This window comes from Diceros bicornis, chromosome 6 (assembly GCF_020826845.1).
Source record: "Diceros bicornis minor isolate mBicDic1 chromosome 6, mDicBic1.mat.cur, whole genome shotgun sequence".
NCBI lineage: Eukaryota > Metazoa > Chordata > Mammalia > Perissodactyla > Rhinocerotidae > Diceros > Diceros bicornis.
This window is the reverse complement of record NC_080745.1, coordinates 65781308-65798184: the sequence shown is the minus strand read 5'-3', so window position 1 is coordinate 65798184 and position 16877 is coordinate 65781308. Positions and strand designations below refer to the sequence as shown.

At 43.4% G+C, this 16877-nt stretch overlaps 2 protein-coding genes across 2 annotated transcripts in view; both read left to right on the top strand.

Annotated features, from left to right (window-relative positions):
* Nucleotides 1–3152: 3152 nt before the first annotated feature.
* NDUFB8 (NADH:ubiquinone oxidoreductase subunit B8) lies at nt 3153–7756 on the top strand. The gene is made up of 5 exons (XM_058543775.1): nt 3153–3275; nt 3542–3668; nt 4923–5022; nt 5448–5603; nt 7570–7756. The coding sequence occupies exons 1-5, from the start codon at nt 3179–3181 to the stop codon at nt 7660–7662; spliced, it is 573 nt and encodes a 190-aa protein (XP_058399758.1). The 5' UTR covers nt 3153–3178; the 3' UTR covers nt 7663–7756.
* Nucleotides 7757–7828: 72 nt separating this feature from the next.
* SEC31B (SEC31 homolog B, COPII coat complex component) overlaps nt 7829–16877 on the top strand; it is a 31859-nt gene continuing 22810 nt past the window's right edge. The window contains 3 exon segments of the mRNA XM_058543777.1: nt 7829–10791; nt 12166–13384; nt 13738–13861. Coding sequence (XP_058399760.1) covers nt 13306–13384; nt 13738–13861 — 203 coding nt within the window. The 5' untranslated portion in view covers nt 7829–10791; nt 12166–13305.

Here is a 16877-nt window from a genome sequence, read left to right as displayed (position 1 = left end):
GGTTTGGGGCTGTGGTAGCAATTAAGGCTTTAGTTTTATCTGCAATGTTTGAATTTTTACAAGAATATGTTAATATGTAACATTGGGAATTAAAAATAAATTAGACCAACAAGATTCATATTACTAAAATCAGGAATGAAAGACGGCATATTACTACTGACTTTACAAAAATAAAAAGGAGTATAAGGGAATACTATGAACAATTGTATTACAAAAAATTATATAACCTAGATAAAATAGACAAATTGCTAGAAGGGCAGAAACTATCATAACTGATTTAAGAAGAAATAGAAATTTTGAATAGATTTATAACAAGTAAAGACATTAAATTAGGAATCAGAAACTTTCTACAAAGAATAGCCCAGGACCAGATGGATTCACTGATAAATTCTACCAAACATTTTAAAAAGTATTAACACCAATCTTTCACAAATTTTTAAAGAATAAAAGAGGAAGGAACACTTTCCAACTCATTCTAGGAAGTCAGTGTTACCCTGATATCAAAATGAAACAAAGACATCTCAAGAAAAGGAAACTACACACCAAATCCCTTATAAATTTAGATGCTAGAATCCTCAGTAAAATACTAGCAAACCAAATCGACACCATATAAAAATGATTATATACTATGACAAAGTAGGATTTACTCTAGGAATGCAAGGTTGGTTCAACATCTGAAAATTAACCATATTGATAGAAGAAAAAAATATTAAAAGGTACAAACATACAGTTATAAATGTCATGGGGACGTAATGTACAGCATGGTGACTATAGTTAATAATACTGCATTGCATATTTGAAAGCTGCAAACTTAAAACTTAAAAGTTCTTATCACGAGAAAAAAATTTTGTAACTATATATGGTGACAGGTTAACTAGACTTATTGTGATGATCACTTCAAAATATATACAAATATCGAATCATTATGTTGTACACTTGAAACTAATATAACATTATATATCAATTATACCTCAATTAAAAAGAAAAAGAAAAAAAATGCCACATGATCATCTCAATAGACACAGAGAAAACTTTTGACAAACTCCAACACCTTTCAGAATAAAAATGGGGTCCTAGAGGGCGCCATCAAGAAAGTGAAAAGACAATCCACAGAATGGGAGAAAATATTTACAAATCATATGTCTTATAAGATATTTGTGTCTAGAATACATAAAGAACTCTTACAATGCAATAAAAAGACAACCCACAATGACGTACAACAAAAATTTCACAATAAAGAAAACCCAATTAAGAAACGGACAATGGACTTGGAGAGACCTTTCTTCAAAGAAGATATACCATAGCCAATAAGCGCATGAAAAGATGCTCAACGTCTTTAGTCAGAGGGTTATGCAAATCAAAACCACAATGAGATGCCATTCACATCCACTAGTATGGCTAGAATAAAAAAGACAGATAATAACAAGTGTTGGTGATAATGTGGAGAAATTGGAACCTTTATACACCACTAGTGGGAATGTAAAATGATGCAGCTTCTTAGAAAAACAGTTTTTCAGAAAGTTAAACATAGTCACCCTATGATCCAGCAATTCTACTGCTAGTATGTACCCAAGAGAATTGAAAATATACATCCACACAAAAACTTGTATAAGAATGTTCACAGCAGCATTATTCTTAATAGCCAAAAAGTGGAAACAACCCAAATGTCCATCAACTGATGAATATATAAACAAAATGTTGTATATCCATATAATGGAATATTATTTGGCCATAAAAAGGAATGAAGAACTGACACATGCTACAACACAGACAAACTTTGAAAACAAGTGACCTAAGTGACATAAACTAAGTGACATAAGTCAGACACAAAAGGCCACACATTGTATGGTCTCATTTATATAAAATGTCCAGAATAGGCAAATCCATAGAGACAGAAAGTAGATTAGTGGTTGCTAGGCAGTGAGGGGTGGGGGAAATACCCTAATGCATATCGGGTTTCTTTTGGGGATGATGAAAATGTTTTAGAATTAGATAATGGTGATAGTTGCACAACTTTGTGAATATACAAAATATCACTTTATTGTACACTTTAAAGGGGTGAATTTTATGGTATGTGAATTATATCTTTATATAAATAAATAACTAAGACCAACTCTGTTTCTGACCCAAATTAGATCAGGGCTTGCTAGTGACTGAATGCAGATATTGTCCAGTTATTCTGAACATCAACTACTGATGCTCATTTACAAGAGGGCAAGTTTCTGTGAAGTAGTCCTCCTCAAAATTTATATACCAAATAGTACATATCAGTTTTTATTGCTTTGATATATATTCAAGAATGTCTATAGTAATGGATTCTGCTCCAAAACAGTGATCATCCTAAAAGTTGCTGGAAATACGTGCATATTCATACTGCGTAAATTATGGAAAGCCCATTTGTGTAAATAAAGTGAAAACATATTCATATGCAAACATAATAATGTCTCCCATTCTCCTGTTAAGCTAGTGTTTATTAATTGTGGTCCTGCTTGAAATCTGTTATTCCAAGTCCTAGTAAATCTGAGGCTTTAGGGGATCTCCCGAGAACTGCCTCTGGTGCTAGGATTGGTTTTACATTTGTTAGGTTGAGGTGACTGGAACATTCAGATGTAAACACTTACTGAAACTGAGGACCCAATTCGGGCCGACTTGTGTTGCACCCTTCACCTAAATGAAGGAGATCAACCCATTTGGAGAAAAGAACAAGAAGAAGCAAGACCAAGGGCTGAATGTGAAGAATAATCACGTTTGGGGATGGAAGGAGGAAGTGCCAGTGAAGAAGAAGAAAAAGGAAAGCAGTCAGAGAAGAGATTAAGACAGGCTTATTTCTCTTCTACTGCTCCTGGAGAAGGTGGGTCAGCTGTCCACCTGAGATGCTCAGGCTCTGAGTCTCCATTATCCCTGCATGCGTCTAAGTCAGCTGAGGGAGAAAAGGGACAAAACAATCTGAAATATCAAAGCAGTGACTTCCTTGGTTTTCTTTCCTCCCCGCTTTCGCTTTCTGCCTCTATCCATTCGCTCATCTTTCCTTTAGCTACCCCACACCGTCCAAGCCCCGCCCTTTTTGAGCCCCTGGGACTTTTCTTCGCTACCGGCTTCCCCCGTCGCGTTTGGCCTGGCTCAGCCGCCGTGACAAGGCTTTTGCGCATGTGCGGGGTGAAACGGGAAGAAGGTGAAAATGGCGGCGGCCAGGGCCGGGGTCCTGGGAGTCCGTTGGCTGCAAAGGTCAGCCCGGAACTTGTTGCCCTTGGGTGCACGGACGGGTGCACGGACAGGTGCGCGAGAACGGGCAAGACCTCAGTGTGGGAAGGGGATGCCTGAGGTTTGGTGTGTCGGGAGGAGAGTGGATATCATGGATACCGCCGTGGCCGTGTTCATACAGGGGGCGGAGGTGGAGTTGGTATGTCCAGAAAAGGGGGTAGAGGGTCTCACTGGTCCTGCGAAGTCTCGGGCTCCGGCCTCCGCAACCACTGCAGCTTGAAGCCGTCGGGGCGGCAGGAGGAACGGGGTCGCTTATGACCTGCCCTCCTCTGCCCTCTAGCCTCTCATATTACCAAGGACATGCTTCCGGGGCCTTATCCCAAGACTCCAGAAGAACGGGCTGCCGCCGCCAAGAAGTATAATATGCGGGTAGAAGACTACGAGCCGTACCCGGATGATGGCATGGGGTGAGATAGAGAGGGTCTGTTCGCAACTCGGTAGTGATGGGAGAAGGCCGACTGGGTTGGATGGCTCGACTGTGACCCCTTTCCCCTGAACCTTCTCGTGACCCCTCACAGTCAATGGTGTGCTTTTCTCGATGGAGGGAGGTGGGAGGGGATTGGTGAGCAGCTGCAGCCGAGAGGACTTCAATTTTCTCCTTGGCTCAGGCTGTTTCCTCAAATGAGGAAGCTGAGGTTTTAATAGCTCCCTTGAGGACCCCTGAATAGCAGGAACCTTCCTTGGCTCCATCCAGAACGCGAGGTTTCATTTAGAGTGAGCATCTGCTGGGCTCAGGTGCTGTCATTCAGGCACGTGACCAGGCTGGAGCTGGACTCCTGTCATGAGAACCTTATTTGGAGATGGAGTACTCTATATATATGTGTGTATATCTAAAAGATTTTTGCTGTTAAGGCTGTGGAAATCGTAGTAACTGTTAAGTAGATTAAACAGCTAACTTCCTTACTCCAACTGATGTTATCCCCGCCCCCCATAGCCACATAAAATCCCTTGGGTTAATTATCCGAAGTGATTACCATCACCCTCATTTTCTGTCCTAGCATCACTCTTTCAGTCGTGGTTTCAGCAGCTCCTATTTTTGTTTTCCAGTCACTCTTTGTGATACATGTCTAGTTGTCATCATTTCCTATGTTTTATTGTGTTGTGCACAAGCCCAGCCTTGGCAGAAGTCTGTATAAGTTGAACGTGGATTTGTTGGCAAAAGCCAGTTCAGCAAAAAGTCCCATTGGGTGTTTAAGACGTGGAGATGTATGCCAGTTTGGTTGTTGAGGAACACAGTTGCTATGAAAAGAATACTTTTCTAATCTGTACCCTTTTAGTTTTAGTCCAATTAGCTGGGTGACCTTGGGTTCAGACCCTAAACTTCGGTTTCATTTTCTGTCTAATGAGGGAATCAGAGTGATTGATGGCTAAATTCCCTTCCAGCTCTAACATTATAACATTGTGTGACTTTTTTTCTTTTTGTTGAAAGAAGGTAAGAAAAGCTTATATATGTTATGTTTCAGAGTTTTCACATGAACTTTTAATTACAATTTGGACTTCTGTGGTTAGTTCTGTGCTTAGTGACTAGAACTTGAGACCTTGATCTGAAAGGCAGTTCCTCTGTCCTTAGGGGAGGCAGTTGTCTCTGTCACTTGGTTTCTCATCTCTGAGATGAGGAGACTCTGAAGTTCTTGCTTCCAGAAGTTCTTGCTGTCTCCCAGGTATGGCGACTACCCGAAGCTCCCTGACCGCTCACAGCAGGAGAGGGATCCATGGTATGACTGGGACCACCCAGACCTGAGGTTGAATTGGGGTGAACCGGTGAGAGAACCATACCTATTTGACTTTCCTTCCTTCTCCCTAATGTCTTCCTGAGGATTCTTTCTTTAGCTCAAATGATACTTCTCCGTCCAAGTAATTCTAAGGTTTTCTGCCCAAGGAAGCAAGGTCCAGTGATCTGAGATCTGAGGTTCCATGCACGTGGAATGGGACTTCTGGGAACAATCGAAGTTCTGTATTGTGAAAGTTGTGAACTTTCATGATTGAGCTGTCTCTGATCAGCAGAACACAGACATAAGCCAACATCTAGTCCTGTGGGCCAGAGTATCTCAGACATAGCTCTCGGAATATTGCCCCGGGGCAGTCGAATGCGTTTGTCACGCCTTTGTATCAGGCTCTGATCACTCTGGACTGCCTGCCATTTCAGGAAGAGCAGTATGTGACAGTTATCTGCCTTTCTGTCTCAGATGCACTGGGACCTAGACATGTATATCAGGAACCGTGTGGACACGTCCCCCACGCCTGTTTCTTGGAATGTCATGTGTAAGCATCTCTTCGGCTTCGTGGCCTTCATGATGTTCATGTTTTGGGTTGGGGAGACTTACCCCACCTACCAGCCCGTGGTGAGTATCTGAGAAGTGCTCTCATAGGCACATTTACTTAGCCCCATTTCCTGAGGGAATGAAATCTCTAGAATAGGGATCCAGCCAATACCAAGCTTGGCTTCCTGGTAAAGCCTATAGAGGGCCTTACCCATTGGCCTGGCACAAGTACGGGAGCACTGCTCCATGCCTACATCTTGGATCAGTCTGAATGAGAGGAAACACTTCAGGACTAGGTGAGGAATGGCAATATAGAAGCTAGCTAGTCTCTAGAGTTGCCATCTGGGGACTCCACTTACCAATTATATTTCAGCGAGTGATCTTTCAAGGTAGAATCAAAGAATCTAGAGCTGAAACTTTATTCTCTGTTGGAGGTATGAAGGGCACTTACTTCCTGTAGGGTACTGGAAGCAATTTAAGTGTTTACTACAAGAATAGACAGTTATGTTTTGGAGAATGTAAAGAACATAAAAAATATACTGTCCAGCTTTAAGGAAGTTTAGTTTAGACAAGAAGAAAATTCAGATAAATGACATGGCGAGCAACATTTGAACAGATATGGGAATTTGGCACAGCTTTTATATATATGTGTGTAGTGAATGTATATGCTAAGGGGTATGAGGTGCTGTTAAAGAGAAGGGTTATGCTAGATGCTAAAAAAAATACATAGGCTTTGGATTGAGGGGAGAAGTTGGAGAGAATATTTGGAGCAAGAGAAAACAGAATGAAGGAAAGAAAAGAAGAGTGAGTTAGCTGGAGTGGAATAGGCATATAAAATAGTTCCTAGATAACCAGCTGCATTGGTTACCTGAAGAGCTGCTAAAAATTCAGATTCCTGGGTTCCACTTTCTGGAGAGCCTAATTCAGTAGCTCCACAGTGGGATTCTAGAATCAATATTTAACAAGTTCCCAGGTAATTCTAATGTCCTGGGAAATCAGGTGTGGAAATTGCTGTGTTAAAAAATATTGTGAGGTAAGTTGATCAGTTAGATTGAGCAGCTTTTATTGCGTGGCTGAGGGATTTGGACTTGATGGTGTAGTAACACATTAATTCAACAAATATTCATGAAGCCCCTACTATGTACCAGGTGCAGACTGTGCTACGGGGTACAGTGGTGACTTGGTCTGCCTCTGGGCAGTGGGGAACCATGTTGGGCTTTTGAACAGAAGAATGACATAATGAAGGCTAGGTTTTTAGGAAGATTAATCTGGGAGTAGTCAACAGGATAGATTGTAAGGAAAGGAACTGAAAGCAAGGAGGTTGCTGTATTTGCAGTTGGCTGCTCAGTGCTACCTCTGCAGAGATAATCAATGTCCTGATGGTAGCTGGTATGTCTGTGTGCACTGACACGAGCCTTCCTACCAAGCTCCAGGGGCCTGAGGCTGGAGAGTGCATGTAGCGTTGGTATGAGCACTAACTTCACTTCAGGAGAGCAAGAAACACAGTGTGGGTCTTCCGTTTTCAGTGCTGTAAGCATATCACCCTTTACTCCTCCCCTTGAGCTGCGTTCTCTGACAGCTGTTTGTTGGTAAAGCCAGCAGCCCCTAAAGCACATCCCAGCCGTGTCTCCTCTGTGCTTTCTCCCACCGCTGCTCCTGCACGCCTCATTTGCTAGGCCACTTTCGTGGTAGAACCATTAGAGGCTGAGTGACTTAAAGGAGATTGAGTGTGTCTCGACCCCGAGAGAGAGAGAGATGGATGGATGCGTCGTTTCATTTAGAAAGCGTGCTCGCGCTCTCTCTGTCTCTCTGTCTCACAGTCTCACACACACAGAGTGTAGGCACCCTTCTCGTACAGTCTAGGCTTTCTCTCTGCCTTGTGCTGAGCAGGGAAGAGGAGCGCTGTTCATGTCATTCTAGCCCAGCTGGGTCTGACCAGAGGCCACCACGTACCCATTTACCGTGTGTGATTGTTAACTCAGAGTGGGGTGTAGCCAGGTATTGGCTGGATGTATACTGTTCTTGCTGACCTGTGTTTTTTCCTTAGGGGCCAAAGCAGTATCCTTATAACAATCTGTACCTGGAACGAGGCGGCGATCCCACCAAAGAGCCTGAGCCGGTGGTTCATTATGAGATCTGAGGAGGCTTCGTGGGCTTTGTGCCCTCTAACTGACTCCCTCATTTCTAGAGATTTAACCTTAATGAAATCCCTAATAAAACTTAGTGCTGTGGTATCTGTGCCTCATCTCCCCAGGAATAGCCACTGCTGTGAGGAACCTCGTCCTTTTCCTTTTTTTCTGCCTGCTGTCTGTCCCCACCCTCTCCCTGCTCTGAGACTGGAAGGATGGGAGGGTGGAGGGAGTTAAGCTCAAGAAGATGTTGATTTTGCTGGGACTGTGAAAGTAGTTGAGGGTTCCAGTTGTGCAGCAGGTGGTAAGGGTAGCTCCTTTTCCCATTTACAAGGTTGAAGAAGAAGGAAGATATGTTCCTGACTTCCCAAGTTGGAACAAGCTTCATTTCCCATAAAAAACCATTTTATAGTGGTTACTTTAAAAACAAAATTGTACTCTAACATATTTCAAGTATATTATAGGATAAATAGGTGTTTCTGGACTGGCCTAGGGCTATGACTGCCTCTAATGTTATGTATTCCTTATTCCAAAGCAACTTCTAAATTCTAGCTTCTTATAAGTTGACATACATTTATGAATTAGAGGACAGTTCAATGAGTTATTCAGAACCTATGCATGGCTTTTGTTAACTTAATGATTTATCCAAGCACCTATGATAGCCTTTGAAAGCGGAAAATCATGTTTTTGAGGGTCCATCTCAGTGTATCTGTTGGTTTTTTTTTTTTTTGGAGAGAAAGATTAGTCCCGAGCTAACATCTGTTGCCAGTCCTCCTCTTTTTGCTGAGGAAGACTGGCCCTGGGCTAACATCCGTGCCTATTTTTGTCTACTTTATATGTGGGACACTGCCACAGCGCGGCTTGATAAGCAGTGTCTAAGTCCGCGCCCGGAATCTGAACCTGCGAACTCCAGGCCACTGAAGCGGAGCGTGCGAACTACTGGCCGGCCCCTCAGTGTATCTGTTTTTAAGTGAACCAACTCATATTCTTTTCGTCCCTTTGGGGACATTTTCTTAAATTACAGTCATTGCCTGAAAACCTGTCCCATAAAAAAGCATATAGTCAACCTGACCTATAGAAGCAATTCTGTTCAAGTTAGATACAGGTCCTTTAGTGGTTGTCTAGGTAGTGAAAGAGACTTTTAAGAGGAGTGGGTACTTCTAAAATGCCACTCCTTGGAGGTCTCCACTGCCTGCATTCTCTGCCTGCCAAGGCACTTGATGATTTATTTAACAAACACCTGTGTGCCTAATATGTATCAGACACTGATAGGCCGTGGGAATATAAAACTGAACACGACAAAATAATTGCCTTCTAGTAGTTACCCAGAAGAGGAGACTGGCAGTTACAAAACAAGGTGAAAAGAATTTCTAAGAGGGGCCAGCCTGGTGGCATAGTGGTTAAGTTCATGCACTCCACTGCGGTGGTCTGGAGTTCACAGGTTCGGATCCTGGGTGTGGACCTAGGCACTGCTTATCAAGCTGTGCTGTGACAGGCATCCCACATATAAAGTAGAGGAATATGGTCATGGATGTTAGTCCAGGGCCAATCTTCCTCAGCAAAAGGAGGATTGGCAGCAGATGTTAGCTCAGGGCTAATCTTCCTCACCAAAAAAAAAGAATTTCTAAGAGATGTGTTAGTTGAGAGAAGAGTGCACTTTTTATTTTTTTAAATCATGTCCAGCTTGAAACTGGGACCTTATGCATTTGGTTCAAATGTCTTTCAGAGCACTCCATCTGTGACACTTCTGCCTCATTCCCTAATTTGAGGTGTTGCCTGAGGTTCAGTATTCAACACTGTTTACTTCCCCTCAGGTCTCATCCACTGTTGTGGATGCTAAGAAGTTCAAGAAATATTTAGTGAGTACTTAGTATGTCGAAAGAGTGGGCAGGCACAGACAGTGCCCTAAATTGTCTTCTGTCCTGACTTCAAAACTCCCAAGTCCACAGGAAAAGGAAATCTGGAGTTGTGTCACAATAACTTGGGGACCCTGTCATAACTGGCTCACCATCTTTGAAGGTATATCAGGCAGGAATACCATAGAATTCATGCATTAAGTGAAAGTTTTGAATCAAATAACTTAGGTCTAATAACTTCAGCTGCCTACAGAACACTTATTTAGAAATGCCGTTAATTCCCTCAACATAAAAAATACAATGATCTTTTTACCTCCCCCTCCAAGTCCTTACGTTTATCAGTCACAAGAGCCTGTCCAGTTTTCCTTTACAATCATTGCCACTATTTTAATCCGGGCTTTCATCACCTGGTACCTGAATGTTCTATTAGTCTAATTTGAGTCCTGCCTCCAGCTCTGTTCTTTCTCCAAGGGGACCCACGTTGCTAGTCTCAAAATACAACAATCTTTATCTTATTGCATCCCTACCCACAATTTTCAGTAACTCCCAATTATCTGCAGTTGAATTGGTATTCCACAGTCTGTATCCAGCTCACTCCCCCAGCCATGGCCTCTTCATGGCATGGGAAATGTCAGGGCACCTATTAGCCAGTTGAACCTCTTCTTCCTCACTGGAGCATCACCTATCTTCTTGCAGCTCCAAGATATAACACCTGTTGCATGTCCCTGAACCTTCCAGGAAGCCCCTGGTCTACAGTACCTCGCCCTCCACACACCTATAGCCCTTTATTAGTTTAGCTGACAGTTCTGGGCACCAGTTGTTGCTGGGCTGCAGTGCATCACTCACGGCTAATTATGGCCTCCATTGCTTTTTACTTTTTCAAGTAGGATTCCACTAATTGCTCCTGATGCTAGGGCCAGGTCGTCTCCAATGAGTAGGTGATGAATTAGTATTTTCCCTTTTCAGAGGCTGCCCCTGGAGCCTGGCTCAGATTTAATAGACCAGAACTTAATGGTCGCAGGATCTGACCCACTGCGCCATGAGTGCGCAATCACAGGACAGGTGAGGAAGGCCCGATTAAAAACTCCGTATAATCCTATTATATCCTCCGTGGGTCAGCCAGGTCCTCCGCCTGGGCTTCGCGGCACGTGTGGACAGCGGTGCCCTGCTCTTTTGGCACTTCGCAGCCGCCGTCCACAGTGCCCAGCTGAGCGCAAAAGCCCTTCGAAGAGGACTGGCTCCGGCGCCGCCGCATTTGACCCCTGACCTGGGCTCTCCGCGCGGGTTGGTTTTCCAGGACTGGGGCCGCTGAGAGCCGAGACCGTGCTGGGGACCGAGAGCGCCAGGGGGAGTGCGCCCTCCGCGGAGACCCTGGCCCGCCAGTGTGTCCCTCGGGCCCCACTCCGCCCGCCCTCAGATTGGACGCGGCTCGGCTCTCCCTGCCGCGCCCGAGCCCCTCAGCCCGACAAGGCTGTCTCCTCAGCGCTGCCCTCGCGCCGTCCCATCCGCACTGGGCCCTGAGCTGGCCCGACCCGGGGCCCGCGCCGAGTCTCTGCCACCTGCGGGGGCGGGAAGGCTTGTCGTTACTGACCCCCGCGCGCCGTGCTTCGGGGAAGGCCGGAGAGAAGCTGTGCTCACCACCCTCCCTAGGGACTGGGCTGCCAAGGGTAGCTGGCTGCCTCCCTCCCTGCAAGAGCTTGTTCAGCTCTTCGTTGAATGGTCATAGCTCTCCCACCTTCAACGCCCCCCACCCCCCGCCATTGTGACCCCAGCAGGGGCCTTTTGTGAACAGATGTCTCTTAACAAAGCAGATTAAAAGCCTATCTTCCCAATTTCTAGACTGTCGGGTTTAAACACTTTATGGAGTTTAGTTTGGTTTAGACTAGTATAATGGTTAAAAGCACTGGGGTCTGGAGGCCGACTGGGGTTCACATCTCGGCCTAACCTGTAAAATGGGGATGATAATAGTACTGCATAAAACCGTTGTGAGAGTTAAATGAGATGTGCACGTCAAATGTGCTAATCGAGTGCTAATCGCAGCTCCTGCTTTTGTTGTTAAGGGATCTTTCCCCAGAAACGTGAAAATGGCTTTGACCAGCAGGTGGCACTGGTGGCTATATAGTATGATATTGCAGCCTGTCAGAAGATACGTTGATGTAGCCTCAAGCGTTTAGAGGCCCGCTAGAAATCTTGGCTGAATTGGCAGCCTTAAACTTTCTTTAAACTGGAAAGTACATTAGAAATTAAGTAATACTACCTCCTGTTTTTGTAGGTTGAAACTGACCTGACTGTCGCTTGCTCAAGCAGGTCCCAAGCTTCCTCCCTCAAGTTCAGTGTTAAATTTTTTTTTTTCACTTTTCTTCCACTTTGCTAACCTGTTGGGATGGCATCTTGAATATGCATTAGAATTGAACTGGAGACCAGAGTAAAAATGGATGTCTGCATTTGTTTAATAAATAGTATCAAGCACTTACTATGTGCCAGACATTGTTCTGGCACTAGTTACAACATGGTGAACAAAGCAGGCACAGTTCAAGCTCTTGTGGAGTTTATTTATTAGTGGAGGAGACCAACAATGTAAGTGTAAATAAATATGTAATTGCTAAGAAGGAAAAAATGGAAGCTGTTTTTGATTGGGTGTCTTACCTCTCTGAGGAGGTGAGAAGCTGAGCCCAGAAAGATGTGATAAGGAGCCAGTCATGCAGAGAATGAAAGGAAGAGCGTTCTAAGTGTAAGAAACAGAATTTACGAAACCTCTAAGGTGGGGAAAAGTCAGGGAATGAAAACAAGGCTAATGTGGCTGGGGCACAATGAGTAAGGGGGAAGTAGTGAGAGATGAGTTTGAAGCAGTAGGCTGGAGCTTTTGAGCAGGGCCATAATAAGGCGTTTGAATTTTATTCTGAGTGTGATAGAAGCCATTGAAGGATTTTAAGCATGGAATGCTAAAATCCTATTTTTGATTTTAAAAGCTCCCTCCTGCTGCTATGTAGAGAATGAGTTGGGTGATGGTATGAGTAGCAGGGAGATGACCAAAGAAGATAATTGCAGTAATCCAGATGAGAGATGATGATATCTTCAAATAGAGTGGTGATGGTGGAAATGGAGAAAAGTAGACAGATTAATATATATTTTCAAGGTAAAATCTGGAAGACTTAATGATGGATTAGATGGGAATAAGGGAGAAGGGGGAATCCAGGGTGATTTTCAGGTTTCTGGGTTGAGCAGTTGGGTGGATAGTGGTACCATTTACTGAGATGAAGAAAACTGGAGGAAGAACAGATTTGGGAGGAGGAGATGGTAGAATAGAAAATTCCCCATTTTAGACAGACTAACTTTTAGGTATCTTTTCTATATCCAAGTGAAAATATTTGATTAGCAGTTGTATATAAGAACTTGGAGCTCAGAGGAGAGATTTGTGTTCATGATATAAGTCTGGGAGTCTTCAGGATATGGATGATATTTAAAGCCAAGGGAATAGATAAAGTCACTGAGAGATTGTCTGGTTTGATGGTTATCACCACCATTGGACCTTTGGCAACCAGTGCAGTTGAATATCTTTTAAAGTTTAAAGCATTAGGTTTCAGTAATTGGGTAAATGAACTGTCATTACAGATCTGCAGATGGTCATGTATTTGTCACCCTGTGTTGCCCTAAAATACCCCATCCCATGGTGGAGAGAGAGAAACAAGATCTCCTCCTGTCCACAGATGCTCCCTGGATCTGGCCCTTAAGCTTGCTGGTTTCTATTTTCAGTGGGCTGAGGGCCATGTCAGTTTTCTGCCACCTACAGGACAGACCATGAAGCTGAAGGAACTTGAGCGGCCAGCTGTCCAAGTGTGGAGCCCAGCCAGCCAGTACCCTGTGTATCTGGCCACAGGTATGGTGATAGGATCCACATGTGGACTAGGAGCCACTGGAAGTACATAGGTTGAGGGGAAACTTAATACTATCCGGAATTCTTTATTGAGCTTCAGAGAAAGCTTTAGAGTCATGGAAAGGTGGGGATAGCATAAACAAACAGATATTAAGTGTTTTTGGTACCTGGGGAAGCCTTGAACTATGGCTCAAGGCTAGGCACCTCATGCTTTCTTTGGAGTTAACCATTTGAAAAACGGTGTATCTAGTCCACTCCTGTTCCTCCTCTTCTCCCCTCCCTAACCATTTATACCCCAAATCCATGCATATATCATTGCTCATATGCTGCCTCTTCCTGACTTTTCTTGTGCCTAGGAACATCCGCCCAGCAGCTAGATGCCTCGTTTAGCACAAATGGCACGTTGGAAATCTTTGAGGTTGATTTCAGGGACCCTTCTTTGGACTTGAAACACAAGGGAGTCCTTTCTGCCTCAAGCAGGTACTGTGTCTGAACTGTTGATGGATATGCAGGGCAGATCCTGATGTAGACCCTGATGGGGAATCCCGGGAGTAAGTAGTGTGTGCTTCTCAGGGCTCATGAGGAGACAAGTGAGAGGAGAAAGACCTTCAGCAAGTTGGAGAAAAGTTAACTCTGGGTTTATTTTGCAAGAGGATTTTAAAAACACCCACTCCCACCTTTCTTGTCAGCAGCAGCAGCAGCAGTGTCAGGCAGAATCATGTGATAGAAGCTTCGACCCACAGGTACCTGGTGTCTATCTGAACCTAGAGGTGTTGGCTCTTTCCTCCCTTGGCTCTTGTGAGGAAAACAACCTTGCACAACATCTTCCTTTTCTGCCAGCAGGAGGAAAACGAATGATTCTCTCCTCATGGCTATTAGGAACTGACTGGGTACTCATAGATTTCACGGCTCTGGCAGGCTTATAGGACTGGGTACTAGCATTTAATGTGCACATGTATACATGCCAGCCACTATACTAGGGGCTCTGTATATTTTATTTGTTCCTCGGAATGAGCCTAAGCAATAAATACCATTGCTCCCATTTTACAAAGGAGGGAACCAAAACTCTGAGAAGCTATGGTTTAAGTCTAGGCCTGTTTGACTCCAAAGCCTACCTTCTTTCCATTATTCAACTGCTCTTTTATAGGTTTTGTAAAGATAAGGCTTACAGTCTGAAGCAATGCTCTTCAAATTTGCACCATCAGGAAAAATGAATATTTACTATAGTCATTATATATTCAATATAAATAATATACATGTATTACTGTATTATTACAAAGTGCAATTTCTATCATGTTTTAGATTAAAAAGGTAAATCTTTTTCTTACAGACCAGAGAATTATCTTGCCCATCTCATTTTAGAGATTACTGGTCTAGAATACAACTTTCCATCCTCTTGTGCATTTTTTGGTGCATCTGAGAGACTAGTTAAGATGTTTAGACAGAACTACCCTCCTCTTTCTTTTCATGGTTTAACCTAATAATGAAAGGTTAGTTATTGTTCTCCCTTTCTTGAGCCCCTATATCAGTTTATGACAGTATCCCTTATTTTGCGGTTTTTTACATCTATTTCCATTTCCAGTACCTGTAACTTTTGAAGAGCAGGCACTGGAGGGTTTACCAATAGTGATGGGATATTCTTAGCCTTTAAACAAGCATTTCAGCAAGGGCTCCTGAAAGGGGTGAGCTAATTCAATAATGTTTATGCTGCTGGAGATAAGAGAAGTGGCCAAGGCTTTTATGACCAGCCAAGCAGCAGCTTCAGCACAGTAGTGGCTCCTTAGTTCCTAAGAAAGAGGCAATATAATTGCTTGAGAAATCTTGAGACTGAATCCTAAGATCCTTGTGGGCAGAGATTTTTGTCTCTTTTATTCACTGCTGTATCTCTAGCACCTAAAACAGTGCCTGGCATTAGGTGTTTAATAAATATTTGTTGAATGAATGAGTGATATTAGAAACTTATGGGGTAACAAACTGAGCATTATTATCCACCACTTCGGTTAGTTATAGTTAGTCTTCAGTTAGTCTTAGTGCCTTAAGAGCTTTTCAGGGGTGATGATCTGTTTGTTGTACAACCAACTAGGTTGAAGGGACCCTTTTTGAAGTGTTGGTACTGAATTCAGGAGTTATGAACTTCCCTTCATACCCTGCTCCACCCTGCAGGGATTTGGGGGCTATAACCAAAATAAATAGTACAGCTAACCCTATTGATAGTATTACATCCCTGCTGTCTTTTTCCACCTCTGTAATCATGTCCAAAGATTGATTCTCATTCCCAAAGACTTAAGGGATTACCTCTGACACAGTCGTGTTGGGGCCTTTCTGAAGAAATCATCTTAGACACACTGGGGTCTAAGACACCCACTTCTTTCTGTTCCAGCCTGGGTTAGGTCACTTACTCAAAAGTCAGTACCACAGACTGTTGACTAAGATGATCAGGGTTGATAGAGGGCTACCCATCCTTTGCTTTATGCTTTCCTCTTTCTTTTCTTTTCTTTTTGTCATCTTATGCATGGTTTAGTGGAAAGCACAGTTGTGTTGAGTTGTAGCCTTGGCTAAAGCTATGTGACTTTGAGCAAACTGAGTTCCATCAGTGGTCTTAGGTTTCCTCACTTATGTATAAAGAGGTTGTACAAGATGACTTCTAAGATCCTACTGAGCTCCAAATTCTGGTCTTATGTTCAGTTTCTCCTTCCCTTTCTTTTTCTAGCTTAGTCTCCATCTTTTTTCCTTTTTTTTAACCCCTCCCTGTGTCTCTTCATTATTAACTAAATGTATACTTTGCAAAATCTTCCCCCTTCCTTTGCCTGCCCTTTTCACCAGACCGGTGCCTCAACTATATTTGAATCCTGAAGATCCTCTTATCCTCAATCCATGATGCAACAAAGAAATATCTATTTAGAAATACCTGACTGAAAGAGAACTGTTCTGAAACACTGGTGTGGGTGTAGATAAGAGATAGCCTCAAGCTATAAGTAGTCTGGAGAGAGTGCATGGATAAATGCCACTGGATCTAGTCAGAATCAATATGGATTAGCATGTGCACCGAAGCAAGCGATGTTTGGTTTGTTAGATGAATCTCGCTCAAGAAGAAAGGTTTCTGGGAGAATAATACATTGTTGTTTGGTTTTTTTGTGAGGAAGATTGGCCCTGAGCTAACATCTGTTGCCAGTCTTCCTCTTTTTGCTGAGGAAGATTAGCCCTGAGCTAACGTCTGTGCCCATCATCCTCTGTTTTATATATGGGACCCTGCCACAGCATGGCTTGATGAGTGGTGCATAGGTCTGTGCCCGAGATCAAACCTGAGAACCCTGGGCCACCAAAGCAGAGTGTGCAAACTTAACCACTACGCTACAGGGCCAGCCCCTAATACATTGTCTATGTTTTGACTTTTGAACTGAGGACATAGCTACTGTTGCTAAATTGATGTCAGAGGTCGACGTGTGATTTGCTGCACTCCATCCTCTGTCTACACTGAGGTTCTAGATCTCTGAGT

Bases quoted from the DNA above. Each gene is read 5' to 3' on its own strand.
- NDUFB8 (XM_058543775.1), top strand. From the start codon at position 3,179: ATGGCGGCGGCCAGGGCCGGGGTCCTGGGAGTCCGTTGGCTGCAAAGG. The intron at 3,669-4,922 runs GTGAGATAGAGA...GCTGTCTCCCAG, and splicing joins TACCCGGATGATGGCATGGG to GTATGGCGACTACCCGAAGC. The intron at 5,604-7,569 runs GTGAGTATCTGA...TTTTTTCCTTAG, and splicing joins ACCCCACCTACCAGCCCGTG to GGGCCAAAGCAGTATCCTTA.